At 38.6% G+C, this 17,978-nt stretch overlaps 1 protein-coding gene and 1 non-coding gene across 3 annotated transcripts in view; one reads left to right on the forward strand and one right to left on the reverse strand.

Moving 5' to 3' along the window:
* The first annotated feature begins 637 nt into the window (after positions 1-637).
* On the forward strand, positions 638-744 carry LOC116585390. Its single transcript, XR_004283590.1, has one exon. It is a non-coding gene; the product is annotated as a U6 spliceosomal RNA (small nuclear RNA).
* Positions 745-2,660: 1,916 nt separating this feature from the next.
* The window catches only part of TNIP3 (TNFAIP3 interacting protein 3), a 99,338-nt gene continuing 84,020 nt past the window's right edge, over positions 2,661-17,978 (reverse strand). Inside the window, exons 11-14 of one of the 2 annotated variants that reach the window (XM_032333310.1) lie at positions 14,787-14,837; positions 13,819-13,872; positions 10,845-10,905; positions 2,661-3,277 (exon numbers count right to left, since the gene is read on the reverse strand). In XM_032333310.1, coding sequence (XP_032189201.1) covers positions 3,246-3,277; positions 10,845-10,905; positions 13,819-13,872; positions 14,787-14,837 — 198 coding nt within the window. In that variant the 3' untranslated portion in view covers positions 2,661-3,245. Of the gene's footprint in view, positions 3,278-10,844; positions 10,906-13,818; positions 13,918-14,786; positions 14,838-17,978 lie in introns of both variants that reach the window. The other variant, XM_032333309.1, reaches the window with a different exon arrangement.

Consider the following 17,978-nt stretch of genomic DNA (forward strand, 5'->3'; position numbering starts at 1 on the left):
CCACTTTAAAGATATTAAAATATACTGCACAGTGATCCAAAGTAATATTTTGTAAGACTGGCAAGCATAACATTTGAATTAACTTATCTGATTATATTATTACAAGGCTTATTTTCCACTTTAAAATATATCATTAAAAATGTGTGTGTGTAACATACATATGTGTTCCTCACAATATCCTTGACAGTCTCTGAGCTTTAACTCTCACGTGTGTAATTTAAGGTTCTTTTGTTTCAAACTAGAGAAACTCTGACTTCAAGAATTGATTGGAGAGACACCGGATTACTCACATCAAATATATGAAACTTGCAGAACATGATCAAATGTAAGGACCATGGCCTCCCCAGGACTATGCAGGCTTGAAATTCAAATTTCAGCAACAGGGTGTCCAGTTAGCCTGGTTTGGATCACATGGTTGCCTCTTGACTAGAACAGGCCAGGGCACTTTAGATCATACTGGGTCCAATGAGGAAAGGGTAACTTTCTTAAAGCATACCCAGGTGCTATTCCAGGGGGTTGGCGGTGGGGGGGGGGGCGGGGGAGGAATGGTTATTTGGAAACCAAGAAAGGAATGGGCTGATGTTTGCTGTTGCCTAGACATTTTGGAAAACAAGTGGGTATTCATCTAATAATTGTTGTGCTGACTTAGGCAGCACATATACTAAAATTAGAATGATACAGAGAAGATTGGCATGGCCCCTGAGCAAAGATGACACATGAATTGGTGAAGCACTCCATGTTTGTTTGTTTTTTTTTAATTTAAAAAAAATTTGTAAAATTGAATTATTGAGTTGGGAGGTCATATGTCTTTTTAGATATGATTTCATTTATGACTGAGCTACGTAAAAGTATTAATACATGAAAGTGACCATTCAGACCCATACTTCCACCATGTAATGCACTTGAACATTAAGGGATAAAGCTCAGTAAATAAAGAAAATCACCTGGAAGTATGTTCATGCTTCATATTAGCAATTTAGTCCAAAATATCCTTTCTGTCAGAAAAATGGAGTAAAAATAAACTATGCTAGTAGCATCAGAGGCTGGCCGAACTCCCAGACTTAACCAGACCTGAAGGTCCGAAGGAAGGTTTTTTTGTTTGTTTGTTTGTTTTTTACTTCATGTCACAACCCAGACAAGGTGAATACATCATTTTCTTCATGTGATACCTTCAAGGTTAAATTCTCCATGATTGTCAAAAACTTAAAATGTGCCCTTGTCTTCCATTTCCTCAATAAAAGAGATTGTGTGGTATGATTTCCTCTCCTACAAAGGGACACAGCTATTCCTCACCTAATTTCCAGAAATTGTGTGTGATAATGAAGCAAGGGCCACAGCTGAGGATGAAGCATGAGCTGAGACAGAAGTCCCCAAACAAATGATTTGGAAAGAGGAACACAGGAGGGACTGACTGGCTCTTGGGCCGGGGCTGTAGAAATCTGTCTTCTTGTAGAAATTCTCTTTTGTTGCACTCTGGGCAAGGGGTCCTCTTCCCACATTTGCAGTCACCCACTGGGAATTCAAATTAAATTAGGTCTCACTTAAATTGGAGTTTTTCCCATTACATTAGCATTTGCATAATCTTGCCAATGTTTGCCAACTTGCTAATTAATAATAGGATGACTTCAGTAATAGTAATAGGATGGTTAAATCATGTTTTATTGCTGTTGGATTAACCTAGAATGAGGCTATCAAAGGGTACGTTTTGCGTATATGTTCAGTTTTTATTCCTATAGGCACATCTCAGTTGGCAAACTTAATCCACCACTGAAAGGTATTACTGAAATGACTATTCCACAAATCTGAGGAAATGAAAATTAAAAAAAAAAAAAAAAAAAAAAAGCTTTGATGAAACTGACTTGTAAACCCCATTGTTTTTCTGATTCACTTATGCTGAAGAATTGCTCAAGGATGATTTGTCTCTTTAATAAGTAGCAGCAAAAACAAAGCTTAGGAGAATTAATGTAAGGGAAGGATAATTCTTTCTCAGGAATTATCTTCCTAGTCGCCAGACCCCGGCTGAAAGTATTTAACTTTCTAAGGCTGGTTCACCTTCCCATTACACAAAGCTGCGAGTATATTCAGGAGTTGAAAAAAAAGAAGAGTCTGAGCTGGAAATAAGTAGTTTAACTTCTGGAAGCTGGAGCCAAAGAGTTTCAGAGTTTCAGCAGTGTGTCAGATGGTTTCATTTGACTGCGGCTTCAGCAGATGCTCCTAGTTTTCTTTAGGTGCTTCTAGGATTACATATATCCATGGGTCTCACACTTCTACATCTCCTCACAAAGAGGACCTCCAGTTGGTCCTAGCAGAAACCTTATTAAATGGATGAACGTAATACTTTTAAATCTGCTTAGTCTTTAGACATCTGTCATGCCACGGTAAAATTTAATTACAATAGAGTCTGGATACATTCATTTCTCAATTTTATAGGTTTGAGGAGTCAGACGTGTTGTTCATCAATAGTTACTCAAATCCATGGGAAATAAAAACAGATTCCACCCTAAATCCATGTGTCTCCAAACTACTACGATAGTACATATGAACACAGCGAAGCCATCAACATCACAGTGGAGTTTTGTCTTTCATAAACTATCCCACCGAAGAATGAAGGAAGCTCACAATTTCTCTCTCTGCCTTATGGGAATGATCTGTTCAAAGCATAGTTTCAAGGTTACCATTTTATTCAGATTGAACCATCCATTTAGTTTAAGGAGGTCTATACATGTCTTCAGTCCTATTCATAGGTTCACCAAGACCAACAATGACGAGCACAGTACCTAGTCACACTGGCTAAAGAACCAAGCCCCGACAGAAATCATGGGAGCAATGTTACAAATTTATAACTGCAGTGACTCTTCCCCCAGGGAATATATATTTCAATCAACATAGAATATCACTGTACCAAAAGTGGAGTTGCTGAAATCATGAGATCAGCCTCTGTAAGTCCAACAGCAATATGCTGAAGAGAGTTTCAAAGAATGGTGCATAATCCATCTGCCAAATCTCATTTCGAGGAAACTGGACATTGCATTTGGTTGTGTAATGCTGGCTTCTCAGATTTGATCAGGATCTTAGATGTCCCAAGTCTTTTCCTCTCTCCGTGCCAAAGGGAAACACTACCACGCACGAATCATGGAGTAGAGGATGTGCAGTTGTGTCAACATAAGCCACCAGTAAAAAGAAAAATGAGGGTCGTCAGCCAAGCTCTCCCTCTGGCCCGAGTGTTCCTCTACTTGCGTGTGCTTCTACTGATTGACTTTCTTTTCTGAGGAGAAACCTATGAAAAACAGAGAAATGTTTCAGATTAAAAATTAAAAATTTATTTCTCCTCTTCTGGCTCAGGGCTAACATAAACTTTGAGGCTAGCAAAAAAAAAAAAAAAGATAAAGAGAAATATTTTATTCATGAGCTCCCACAAGTTTACACTGAAAAATCAAGAGGCGGGAAATGGAGGGTTATTATTTTAAGCATTGACATATGCTTACCACTTTGTGAAATCAGCTGTGGCCTAGTTCTACTCATGCCTGAAGAGGAATATTCTGTACTACTTCTTATCTCTGTTGGCATTTTGGTAGCTCAAGCATTTGCTTAGGAAAGTAAGTCATATTTGTTACTATTAGGTTTAGTGCTTAGCCCAGGGAAGATAACTACCACATAAACTACTTTAAGTATGGCAAAGGGTACATTATTGTCAGAGCAATAGAAAAGATCACTGTACTTAAGATGTGTTAATGTACCATGAAGACCAATACGAAAAACATGGTATATTTCAGTAAGACTAGGATAGAATACCACAAATGAGTACTATAGGAAAGACAAAATCAAAGAGATCTACTCAGGGTGACAAAAAAATACATACAAATTTCAAGAAATAAGGTATTTTCTTATTCATGATAACAACTGAGAACATGTTAAATGTTCTACACTTGTTGCCCTGTACTTGGTATTTCAAATAAACAAACTTTCAAACTAACTAACTGTTTCCTTTCCAGGCTTAAATAAAATACTCCTCTAAGAATGGTGCCCATTTTACTAAAAAGGTATCTAATATGGTGAGAGCATGAATTTGGACCCAGAAGTATAATCCACTGGTCTTACCAGTCTAAAGTTTAGATTTAATCCATTTATGATACCTACCCCTAGATATCTTAAAACATTAAGAAAAATTAATTTCTCTATAGTTTTTATAGCACTCCTGTGAAATAGATACAGAGGTGAAATCAGTATTCCCATGTTTTAGCAGAGAGAGGTTGTGACCCCTGAGAGGACCCGTGGCAGAATGGAAATGTGAACAAAAACAAACAAAAAAACAGATCTTCAGTTTCTTGAATGGAAGACAGAATGTGCCTATACAGTGAATGTGGGAAGAGACTTCTGTCATCGGACTTGGCTCCACGGTTCAAATGGCAGGGCAAGAGAAACGCCACCAGGGAAACATGGGTTCTCATACTGCAGACACAATCCGCTTTGCCTTACTAGTTGATAAAGAGTTCCAGTAACCGATTGTGTGTCTTATTATTTATTAATGGTATGCGTTACACTCTATGCTTTTATGTTCACAAGAGTGCAGGTTAATTCCCATGATGCTGAAGTGATATGAACAGGACCCACAGATCTTGGTGGCAGAGGCCATGTCTGACTCTACCTCAAGGATCGGCTGAATCTAAAGTCCTCTATGAGGGGAGGTGCCCCAGAGCAGCAGAGAGGTTAAAGGAGGACTCTGCTCTCTACATGCCCACTCACCTCAGAAGGTGCGTGCTCAAGCATCAACAGTATGGAAACGTAGGTAAGTAGACATTCTTCCCAGCTGGGATGCGACATGTAATAGAAACCTTATTTCCCTACAGATTTTTATCTTCGGTTTAAGACAAATATTGCAATTTTATTCACCTAATGGAATTGTGACTAGTCTAAGCTTATTGTGGGCATTTTTCTCATCTAGGTTCTATCTACCTACCTATGTTTATCTATATAAGATGTTAATCAGAATGTTTAGTCTTTGCTTATAAATCAATGTCTGCATAGGAATATATTTACCACCTGTGTTTTAATATGTTCCTGTACATATAATTATACATCTACACTTTATTTAATGTCCCTTCGCAAAACCACTTAGTTTACCATTAAGCCGGCCTTTATGGCATTATAAGGTGAGGATGCATTTCTCCTGCAATTCTTTCTAAAAATCCAGAAATAGACATAAAACTATTTGTCTCTAAATTTTGATTATTTTTATTAACTGCTGGTAAGATAATTAAGTATATTTTATAAAAGAAAAATATTCTTATTATTTCATCCATCTGTATTGAAAATGACGCAAGTATAGTGTCCAAGTTTCTTCTTTCTTACATCTCTTAAGTACCTTCTACTATTTATGCTGATTCCTATATCTCTTCATACCACTGCAAAAAATCCAACTAATCCAGCCATTTTACTGATGTAAAATTATCTGTAATTTTCAGTTATAAAGACAGTTATAAAAAGACACAAACTGAGAAATGCAGATTCTGGCTTTCAGGATAGATCCATTAGAATTTATTTAAATAGAATAGATCTAAATGATGACACTATTATATTTTAATGTAGCATGGAGTTGTCCATATTGCTTGGTGGTTACAGTGTGGGCTTTGGAGGCAGACTTCCTGGCTTATCTATGTCCTAGCCAATAACCAGCTACGTGGTCTTGGACGAGTGACATTATCTGTTTCTTGGTTTCCACAATTTTAAAACAGGAACAACAGTAGTACTCATTCCATAGCGTTGCTCTAAGGTTTTGATGAAATAATATATAAATATATACAATGCCTAAAATAGTTTATGGCACATGGCCAATGTTATGGGTTGAATTGTGTCCCCCCCCCCCACCAAATGTGTATGTCTTAACCCCTGGTACCTTTGCATGTGACCTTATTTGGAATAGGACTTTGTACACATAATCAGGTTAATATGAGATTACACTGGATTAGCCTCATCCAATATGACTGGAGTCCTTATAAGTAGATGAAAATTTGGACACAGACCCAGACAAGAGGGAAGAGGGCCATGTGAAGAGTGAGGCTGAGATTGGAGTTATGCTGCCAAAGCCAAGGAACTTCTAGAGCTACCAGAAGCAGGAAGAGGCAAGGAAGGAACCTCCCCTAGGGGTTCTGGAGGGAGCATGACCCTGCCAACACCTGGATCTCAGACTTCTAGCCCCCAGAGTATGAGAGGATAAAATTTCTGCTGTTTTAAACCATCTAGTATTTGGTGCTTTGTTATGGTAGCCCTAGGAAAGGAATTCAGTCAGTATTCGGTTAATTAGTTATTACTAGACATTAGTAAAGACCAATTATAATAGTTGGGCTTTGATCTCTTATATCATAAAGAAATAATTATGTTTGCTCACAACACAATCTCACGTGCCTACACTTCATGTCTTTCCAAACATGTAAGAATTGAATTCTAGCTCGTTAGACAAAGTTCAGCTCTGCAGCATATGAAAAATTTGGAAGGTACAGAAGAGACTGGCATGTGATATAGTTAGAAAACATAGTCTTTCGACATTTCACAAAGAAAGAAACAAAAAACATGTTTTCAAGGTTATACTAACTCTAAAATGCCATAATTGTTCTAGAAACATGGAAGTCATTTTGCATCCCATTCTGATAACAGATGAAATGAGATTAAAATGTTCTGCATAAAATCATATGTTTCTTAACAGAAACAGTAACCCCTTAACATCTATAGACTTAGATATATAAAAATGCAATTATTTAGTAATGTGAAGAGAGAAAGCCAAGTAAGTCTTAAATACCTTAAAAACCTTTATTTAAATCTTGAGTTTTTGTAAGAAGAGTTAATTTCCAATGTGTCTGCAAAGCATTCTAAAATGACCAGAAAATGGGGCGACTGGGTGGCTCAGTCGTTAAACATCTGCCTCGGTTCAGGTCATGATCCCAGGGTCTTGGGATCGGGTCCCACATCAAGCTCTCTGCTCAACAGGAAGCCTGCCTCTCCCTCTCCCACTCCCTTCCTTGTGTTCTATCTCACTCGCTGTCTCTGTCAAATAAATAAATAAAATCTTAAAAAAAAAAAAAAAAACCAAAGAATGTAACTGAGAGCAAAGCTGGAAATACGGTGACCCAAAGACTGCATGATAGTACTCAGTACCTACTGACTTTCTTCTTTGGCCAGGAAGCCCTTCATTCAGTTCCCACTTTTAGAGGACCCTGCTCTGGCCCTCCTCCAGCCACTTTCCTCCCCATTGTAAATCTGCCTCCTTCTAGAACAAGTTCTTCATCCTACATGAGGAACCTCAAAATTCCTGCCCAAGTGATCCTGTTTCTGCTTCTCAGCCTCATGTGGCCTGAAGCCCAGGCCTGAAGTCCCTCATTATGCTACGCTGTTTGTAGTGTAATGAGGGACATACGGATGTGCCAACTGGGCTGTAGGCAAGTTCACACTCAAGATCCTTCCCAGTGGAAAGGTGGGAAGTAAAGGGGATGGGCCACAGCTCAGGTCCTCCTGGGCCACTGTGTCCTGGTTGGAATGAGAGCATTTTAAATTTCATCTACCCTTCCAGCTATATTTGTCAATAGGAGGATAGACTATAATAGTTTCTACGCTTGATTCATGACGTTTAAATATTGAGCCTGAAGTACGAAGCTCTCCATGTATTCATGCCTCAGGGAATGTTAAAGGAGGATCTAGTGATCATAGCAATCTAATCATTCATTACCCAAAAGGCTACTATTCTGCAAACGCTTCCACGTGTAGATGTCAGAGCCACTATTTCAGGTTAGATTCCCGTAAGAGGAATTATAAGGATAGATACTAGGATCATACTACAATGTGCTATATATATTGGGGTCAGAAAAGTAAAATTTGTTGGGAGTCATAGGAAATTAATATAAACTGAGAACTAGGACAATGTACAAAACACGCACACAGATTAATATTCATTTGAATATCCATATTTCTGAAAGGGTTATTTTCACTGAAATACAAGTAGAAAACTTCCATACTTATCAAATGAATAAAAATTTATAAGAGTTTTAAAAATACTTTCTGTTTATAATTTACCAGAAACAGAGCCTAATTTTTCCACTCATTTTTTTCTTGATTGTTTGAGTTTGGGTATTTATAGCCCAAAACACAGGGTGTGCTGACTTGCAGTGTATTTGTGAATAGTGAAAGATAAACATATTAGCCAAGTATTAAGACAATGAGTAATAACATAACAAAAATGTCTGCTTAACAAAAACTTTTTCAAACTATTTAACGATACCACAAAGTTACTTTTAAGAATTCTGAGCAATTGAGTTGGATCTACGAGCTTTCCAATTAAATGACATAAAGAATAATAAGAACCACCCCTGAAGTTAAGTAATGGCATACGAGGGATTTTTTTTGACAAGGGTGATTTCAGAGTTTTTGCCAATTTCAAGCCAGTTTTGAACTGGCTTGAACCTTGAGATAGCATCAGCTTTGAAAGCTAGAAGAGGAGAAATAGAAATCAAAAACAGGTAGATTCCTGAGTAAGGAATTTATTTCTCCAGTGGTTCCCTATCCCTGATCAGCCCTCGTCCCTGCTGCAGACAAGCCACAGTCGTCTGCAGAGCTGGGCTGGTATGCAGAAGGAAAGGGTTCAAACAGCAACATATCCCATCAGTTTCGACAAGGGCTGACCAAGCATGCATTGATTCATAACATATTTATTACATACTTAATCTTACATAATACCTTGTCTTTTACCTGTGATATTCAAAATGCCAAATGAGTAGTACAAATAACACATGTTATGGCTTCATAGGAAGAAAAGATTATTGGGGTTAGATTTAAGTTCTATAATTAGGCAAGTTAAATCCCCATTCTCATTTTGTATCTGTCATTATAGAAAACTCTAATATAGTGAGAGAGGTAGGTTTTTGAGAGCACTATAGGATGTGATTCAAAGCACAGGTTTTTTGAAGTCCTATATGACTGGAATCTAATCCCAGGACTAAATTTCACCAACTGTGTGATATACGCATGCTACTTTAATTCTCCAAGCCTCAGTTTCCCCATCTGTAAAATGGTACAATATAATAAAACCTATTTTATAGCATTGCTGTGAAGATTAATGCAATGTCCTTAAAAATACTCAGGTTGCTACATAATAGAGGTTTATATTTTACTGTAATTTTACATCTGTAGACTCTTACACAGCATGTTTATGCAACACAAACTTCATTATGTTTCTTCCCAACAGACAAAAATCATTAGGTCTTACATACTGCCTATAACATTCTATTTTTACATATTTAATTTAGTTTCTGAAAGTCATCACAATTCACTTCTACCTTATATAATTATTAGCTTCTATTACACTGGTCCAAGAAGAATCTATTAGTGATACAAAAATGGCTTTATGATATTACTGAATTCTCTACTGCATAATTGTATTTTCTAGTGGTTAAACTCCAATTCAGGGAGAAAATACCTTTAATATTCATTTCAGACCAATATAATATGAAGTGGAAAATTATAATTGGGTGGCAGCTCAGCTATTATACAACAATGGATTTCAAAAACACAGACATTATGCAACAACCATTATGGTTAATAGTATGTCTTTCTAATAAAAGCTCTCTATTATGACTGGACCCCAAGAACTTCATTAAAACCAATGGTTGTATTCATAGTAGAAAGAGAAGAAAAAGAGTCCTACAGTTTTCTGATACATACCTAGACATTTTTTTATAGAGTTCTCACTTTTTATCTTTCTTCTCTATAAAGCTGTTATAAGCTATGGCCCTTGCCACTCCTAGTGCTGCTGTGGACACCTGTCCAGGTTGTGTATTGTGCAACTCTAGGAAGCTCAATTTACAGAACTTGGACTTGTGAAGTACACAATCTACAAAACCACATGTGTTATCCCTGGCATTCTATTTCTACTCCATAATGGGCTCCTTGTAGTAAAATCTAGACTTCTATGATCTCAGATCTGAACTAAATGAGATCAAGCTTCAAGTATGGCCTGAAATTGGAATATGGCTCATATTCAGCCTTTCTAGATAGATTAAAATCTCTGGTAATTAAGAATGTAGGGTCACAGGTGTGTGTCATTTGAGATTTTTAAACACGTCGCAGGCATGGCTGACTTGTGATGAGAATAGAGGTGGGATTACAGTTATAGCCCAGTTTATACAGCCCGTTCCTGAGTGATCTCATGAGAGCACAGAAACAAGCAGGAGAAAGTGTGGCATATTCTGGAAAGAAGAGGAGAACGGTCAACCAAAGAAAAATAAAAGAGTTTTCCATTGTGAGTACTTGAAAGGTGACTTTTTAGTGTTTTTGTTTTGTTTTGTTTTGTTTTTTTCCCCAGCACACTTAGAGGTGGGTGTTGTGGGCTACCTTGGCCTAAACTTGGAGTCTGACATTTAGTTACTCGGGAACACAGTTCTGAGCCTTTGGTTTCCTCTGTCTGTCTGCCAGTGACATTTAAAACATCTGTCTAGCAAACTCAACCTGGAATAGTGGACGTGCATCTGCCCTTTGTAGTGGAATCCCAGAGCTTTGTTGTTGTTGTTACAGTATAGCTTCACTTGAAGTTTTCATTTCTAGCCCCAGATGGAATACTGACTCTGAGCCTGGAATAGGAGCAGAAGCCAGAACTGAGATTCCTACATTTCTGCATTCGAACATTTTCTGTTTCTGAAGGAATTCAAGTTAACCCCAGGTGCATCAAATTAGAGTTGTGTATTCAACACGACTTTATAGAAGGCCCTCCTCGAGTACGAACGAATGTATGTTGAGTAAACATCCCAAAAAGATCCCATTAAAATGTAAACATGAAAGAATGCTCAATACAGCTGTGGTCTTACCATTTGCCTTGTGCTGCACATCTGGCGGAAACTGGTCAGGAGCATACCACTGATAGTCTGGCTGTGTGGAACAATAAAACATTATTATAGCAATATGGACTTCAAACAAAACATAGTGGCATATTAAAAATATAATTATACTATGTGGCTTTTATTACGTACAAAAGTCCTTTCTATCCAAACCTGTTGCCAATCTTGCTTATTTCTCTTACCTCCTTCATCACTATCCCCATCTCCCACCCCCCCACCCCCCCACCCCCGCCAAATCCACTTTGTGTTGGCCAGAGTTCCTTCTACTTTGGGGTTGTGGCATTTTTTTCTTTTTTTTTAAGCAGATGTGTTTGGCATATCTGCAGAAGTATAAATACTTCGGTAAAACTTACTACAGTCCCTAAATAAAACAAAGCAGTTTACCATCAATAAATACTGCGCTTAAAGCACCCACACGGGAGACAACAGAGAGACCAAGAGAACAGTGACAAGTTTAGTGTTTTGGGGTACAAGGAAGAAATCTAAGCCATTCAGTGAGGAGAGCGCTTACAGAGGCTCAGGACAATGAAGCAGGGCTGATCTTTCTCTTCATACTGTTCCTCCATGGAAAGTACTCTCTAGATCGTTCAGAGAGTTTAGATTAGAAAGGAGGTAAGAAGTGAGGGTAGGCTTGGATTTTTCTTGTGGGATTTTCTTCTAGGCTTTACCAGTTAAGAACACCTAGATATTGGACATTGGGGAACATGTCAAACAAACTGCTTTGAGTAAATCATAAACTACTGACCCGAAATTCAAGATAGAGTTCCAAGTCAGAGATAGAGAAATCCAAGATGGAGTACCTCTATAGTTAGCCACTCGGAACAGAGCAACCCAGCCTCCCCTGCCCATGAGGATGGTCTGTCTTCCTGCTCCCAGTGCTCACCCCTGCCTCCTACTCCCCACCTCCCAAGACACACAGAATACAGATCTTTTGTTCTCTTAATTAATTACCTCCTGAAATAACTCCTGAAAATGTCTCTACCGATAAGCCAACAGGGAGAATTTGCAGGGGCTGCCAGACCACTGAAAGTTGCCTTAAAGCTCAATTATCTGACAAGACACTAAGAAACTCTGCATTTAGTACAGTCTGACCCCACTTTACCCCCACTCAGACACCTAGACTCTTGGCTCATTTTGGTCCACGAAAAAGCTAAAAGAGGAAATGAGATCACCTCTGTTTTTTATCTCCTCGTTTATTTTTAGATGTCTCAAAGAACACATAGGATAAGTGACGTGAGCCTCAGTTTTAGATTCCAGGAGAGTTGCCAAAAGAAGGCAAATATACTGTAATTTTACAAACACTACTGCTTGTCCTTTAATTCAGGCTTAGAAATAAGCATAAAGCATGAACTGTTCTTTTAAAATGAACTCCAGGAGTGAAATTCTACTGTTACACCAAGATTCTGTTTGACTGAACACTGCCTGATAATGTAGGCCATTATACATGGCTTGGAATCTTTTTCAAATACAAGACTTTATTTGGTGATAATTTTATATGGTCTGGACAAGGTATTGCCTCTTATAATTGATTGGGCAAGTCTGATGAGATTTTATAATAGGTGAATTTCTGTCTTCTTTTCATAAATGAGTATTTGAAGAAAACAGTCATTTTTACTTCTAGATAAACTTGCATGACTCATTGGTTTTATTGTTAACCTTTCACAAGAATATTTCTCCAATTCCCGCACCTGTAGGAGCTCAATCCAAAGTGAACTCTTATCTCTTTATGTTTCCCACAATATTAATTTACTTCTACATTCTGAAAGACAAAAATTTAAGGAATGATAGCTGTGTTTGGGGATTCCCAGAAGTGTTTCTGGTAAAGATTGAAAAGTAAGCAGACAGGTAAAGAAAAAAGGAAACGGGACAGGGTGAGCAGACAGAAGTGACAACGGGCGATAACACAAAAAGAACCCAATTCTCAGCAGTGTGCTGTGTGTCACACCAGGGTCAAAGAAGGGATGCTCATTAAATTCTGACATGCCTCTGCCACCCAAAGAGTCATTACCTCCTCCCTTGGGGAAAGGGCTTTGAGTCACACTCAAATACAAAAGTATGGCAAGCAAGAGATTCATGCTCTCCGTAAGTGCTCTGCCAGAAAAATCCCAGTTAAAATCTCAAGATTCTTTGCATAATTAAAAACACAGTTAACACAAAGTATGGGGGAGGGGAGTTGTCTGAGCATTTCCAAAATGCAGAAAATGCATAATTTTTTTTTTCCTGCATAAAGACACTGTCTATGTAGCCAAAACACAGAGTAGAGACCAGCGTCCAGATGGTGGGGGAGGGTGGGAGGAATAGTGCTATGGAGAAGGGAAGGAAGGATGCTTTGGTTCTGGCTTATTCACGTTGACTGTCCAAATCAATTCAACTCACAAATAATTCCTCCACAGCTCATTTCATTTTGCCTGGCTAGACACAGCCACAGAGAGCAACTTAAGTGGGTCACTTTTGCTGGGATCCTTTAAGAATATCCTTTTAATTGGAAAATGTCAAAGACTATATTGCACAGATGTGGCCATATCCAGTAGTTCAATATAAGTTTACAACTGAAAAAGGCATCTCTCAGACTTGCGATATTCATTTTGGTTCTCTTTATGCACAAAAGCCCTCTTTTGGAAGAGTCAGGTATGTCATTTAAAATGGCCTTTATAAAATGTTGTGTGTTCGTTCAATGAATTACAGCTCAATTTGATGCCATTCAGTGAATTTATTTGTATCCACGTGTGTCCTATGGATTCCGTGTCCCAAAAAGTGTAGAGTGTACCGTGACCACTGTAACTCTCTAACTTAGAGGCCAAGATAAAAAGAGGCTCTTTCTGTGGACAAGAGTGTGTGTCCAAATTATAGAGACAGACAGCATTTCTACCGGAAACAAAAAAAAATACTGGCACCTACTAGGTAATATAAGCATTCGTGTGTTGAGACGCAAGCTCTTACTTACTGGGGGCTTCTGTTGATCCCGTGCAGCTCCAGGGCCTGCTGGTGCACATGGATCCTGCCCGTGGGAATTCAAGCCGCAGTTACACATCGGGAACAACATCTGGGGGAGGATAATGTCATTGGTTCACTGGAAGTGGGTGAAACTGGGAAGTCACACTGACACTTGCTTTATACAACCCCAGGTTTGGCTGAAATCTTAAGGTTCCTTCGAACTCTTTCATAATTCCAACTCAACATAGTGGGAGCACAGATGTGACCTCTGGGCTGACAGCAATGAGGCACCCAGGGAAGATGATTAGCTTCTGATGTTGAAGACATCAGAAACACTTAAATGGTATAGACTGAACTTTACGTGTCTGAGTTATCTTCACAGAGAGTCCTCACTTAAGAAGAACCAGCCATTGAAGCCATAAAAGAAGTTTTAACAAGACTCCTACAGCATAATGGAAGTCCAGAGAGGAAATTAAGAATTAAGAGAAATAATATTCATCCCTGAAGCCTACTAGAGAACCAATAGGACAGAACACTTCCGTGCCAAGAAGATATTGTATTTTCTTGAAGAGGCACAAACCTTTGATGTAATTTTCCACTGTACATTGTGTACGCAACTGCAAGAAACACCTAGGAAATATACTTACCAGGTGTTCATGGGTCTATGAAAAAATCCCCATAGATTTCTATGCGCTAAGGCATGTGCTACTGGTAACATGTTCTGGAAAGCATGTGTTTTTCATGAGTGTTAGGGCTGAGAGGCTTTGGTGGAATGTAAGCATTATCTATCCACTGGCATTTTAGTCCCTAAAGCAAAGCCTGGGTTGTTCTTGAACATCTGTAGCAGAGCCTGAATACATCTTTAATTGCAACCATGAGGAACTGCTGTGCCCAGGAATAAATGTGGGGGCAGAACTTAATGTTGCCATTTCAACTACAATCAGAAGATTGGTGAATTCAGGTTAAGGAGTGACGTACCTGTTTTAATTGCTTTTCGAGTTTTTCTTTCTCCATCTGACAAGCCTTTATCTACAGACAAAACAAAGGCATTTGTTTATCGAAAGAGTCCACATGGTTCATTCTAAAGTTACTCTTGACCCAGCTGTCAAGATCTGCTCAGAAGCCCTAGGAGTGAAGCACTGATACAGCAGTCATGCCATTGAAAACAGTCACGTTTTGGATTTTCCAGACCCGCGTTGATTCTATCTTGAAAACCCAAGTAAAGTCTGGAAAGTGGAATCATTTTAAATTGTTATTTCAATTTGTTGAAACAACCGTCATTCTCAGTTTTAGGTTGATATTCTGATATACAGACATAAATGTAGAGAAGAAGGAAGAGATAGGAAGAGATAGAGGAAGGAAGAGATAGACACAGAAACAGCTTCCACGGCTTATTGCAAAATTGGAATCCGTCTGCTGTACACTCAAGAGCTACCACAGTCAATGCTAGAAGTTGTGCACGCACTTCCTCCATGCCGGACACTGATCTACGGCTTTACATGTAATAACTCACTGATTCCTCCCAATGCCTCTATGTGATACTCAGTGTTATTATCCCTGTTCTACAGATGAGGATACGGGGCTCTGAGATACTGAGGAACTTGTCCAATGTCGCACTGCTGTACTTTATGGCTTCTCCCTATTTAAGGCCCAGCAGAGTTACCCACCCTGGAGTTTTTCAACATCCGACACAACTAGAGAAAGCCGTTTTTGTTTGACTCGTTAGTCATGCTCTTGTCATCCCCACACACCCTGTTCCTCATCCATGTAAGGCAATATATCCCCACTGAATGATACTGTTCCAAGTCCCGCCACTCTCCTTCCTTTGTCCTCCCATTTAGCATTATACATTTTCCATGTGACTTTTTATAGTCCAATGTGTACTGTGTACAATCAGTTTTCATAACCCACAGGAGTTATGTTCTGTAAAGTCACCATGAACATGAAGTGGCGAATGCAACCACTGCTCCTCGGGAAATGCAGGGTTAGGTTCCTACGAGCTTCTGGTCAGACCATTTTTGTTGACTGATCAGTACAGAATCTTGTTTTATGTGTGATTCTGCTAAAGGCATCTTATTAAATATAGATTATTGGTCCATTAACATTGAACTCTTGGCCTATAGTATCATGTTATTCCCTGAACGAGCTTGTTTAACATGTCTTTTCTCTGTAGGCACAGCATGGCCGTCTTGTGTTAAAGGAAATGAGGTAGCACCTCAGCACTCTGTGGGGGGCATTTTAAGCAAAGCAATAACCAACAAAAAGGACAAAAATGAGAACACGTGGGATGAAATAAACCACAAAAAAGACAATTGTGATAGTCTGAGAGCCGAAGCAAGGAGGCAAGGCCTTGTTGGACCTCAACTGGGAACAATTGTGCAAGGTGACTCAAGTTTTTTTCTGCTCTGTACATATTCACAAATGGACTTAGGTGGCACCAGTATTGATTTTTGGGGTGACAGATACATTTCAGTGAGTAGGCAGATACACCAATATGGAATCCTTAAGGACTATCAGGAATCCACAAGGATAGACTATAAGGAATCCATATGGATAGGCTATATATGTCTCCCTCATTATATTGTCAGTCTTTAATAGCAAGGATCATTCTTTTAGTTCCTCACGGTATATAACAAATGCCTTGGAGAAAGAAAGCATCAAAATTAAATTACAAGGGACTAAATGTGGCATGTTAATTATGTAACTAACTGACTCTGTTTAAAAACTCCCCCTGCCAACAGACTAAAATCCTTTTGTGAAAAACCTGTGAGGCATGACCCAAACTAGATGTTTTTGTATAGGTTTTTTTTTTCATTTCACCCTGAGAACAACTTTGTGAAGTCAGGAGGTGGTGGAAACCATCATCCATATATCTCACAGGTGAGTATACTAAGAGATTTAGAAACTTACTTTTAGAGACCGAGGTTTTAGAATTATAAGAAATATTTTAGAGACCATCTGGTTCAACTTTGTCATTTTACAGGTGAAGAAAATGAAGCGCAGAAAAGTTGGAGAACTTGCTCAGTGTCGTTCCTGATTGTCAAAGCAGGGACAGACATGAAGCTTCTACCCCTACTCCTACTCCTATCTATCTCTAAGTATCTTGCTCTTTACCACACTCCTATTTTCCTAGTCATTGGCTTAAAACATCCTTAGCGATAGAATGTATAGACTCTGGTACACAGGAAACTAGTGCCAGAATAATTTGACCTAAGAATTCCTTTTTTGGACCACAGATAATATGCTATTCAAATAACATCATGCCAATTCTATTGTATCATGGCATTCGATTTGCTGTTAATACATTAAACATAGTTTGTTAAGCCATCTACTATATCTTTGACTAGAGTGAATGAGATTTTTGAAAAATAAATGTTTGGGGGTGCCTGAGTGGCTTCATTGGTTAAGTGTCTGACCCTTGAATTCAGCTCAGGTCATGATCTCAGGGTCATGGGATGGAGCCCTGTGTCAGGCTCGTGCCCAGGAGGTAGTCTGCTTGAGATTCTCTGCCTCTTCCTCTACCTCCACCCCTCCCCCAACTCATGCATGCACGAGAGCTCTCTCTCCCTCTGAAATAAATCCTTATTTTTTAAAATGATTTTATTTATTTATTTGACAGAAAGCAAGCAGGAGAACACAGGCAGGGGGAGCAGCAGAAGGAGAGGGAGAAGCAGGCCCCCCACCAAACAGGGAGCCTGATGTGGGTCTTAATCCCAGGACCATGGGATCACGACCCAAGCTGAAGGCAGTAGCTTAACCGAATGAACCACCAAGGGCCCTAAATAAATAAATCTTTAAAAAGATGAGAAATAAATGCTTGGACTATCATCATTTAAAGAAAAATTTTGGTAATTTTAAGGTTCATAAAGATTATCCCTTAGTTTATCAATACAATTATACCATACTCTATGTAGACAATGCATTATTTTGCTGATATCAATTAAAAGTTATTTTACAGATGACAGAGAAATAAAAATTATTTGTGGATTATAGTCTCTATTTAGATTGTTATGTGTTCCTGGAAGCACTAGAACGTCTACAATGGCAAAGACATTGCCAATCTTAGACACAGATTTATCATCAATCTGAATTTAATATAGTAGAATGAGCAAATTAAAATCTGGCTGGAAGTAAAATAATTAATGCAGTGACAACTTAGAGGAAATTAAC

Source organism: Mustela erminea, chromosome 2 (assembly GCF_009829155.1).
Source record: "Mustela erminea isolate mMusErm1 chromosome 2, mMusErm1.Pri, whole genome shotgun sequence".
Classification (NCBI taxonomy): domain Eukaryota; kingdom Metazoa; phylum Chordata; class Mammalia; order Carnivora; family Mustelidae; genus Mustela; species Mustela erminea.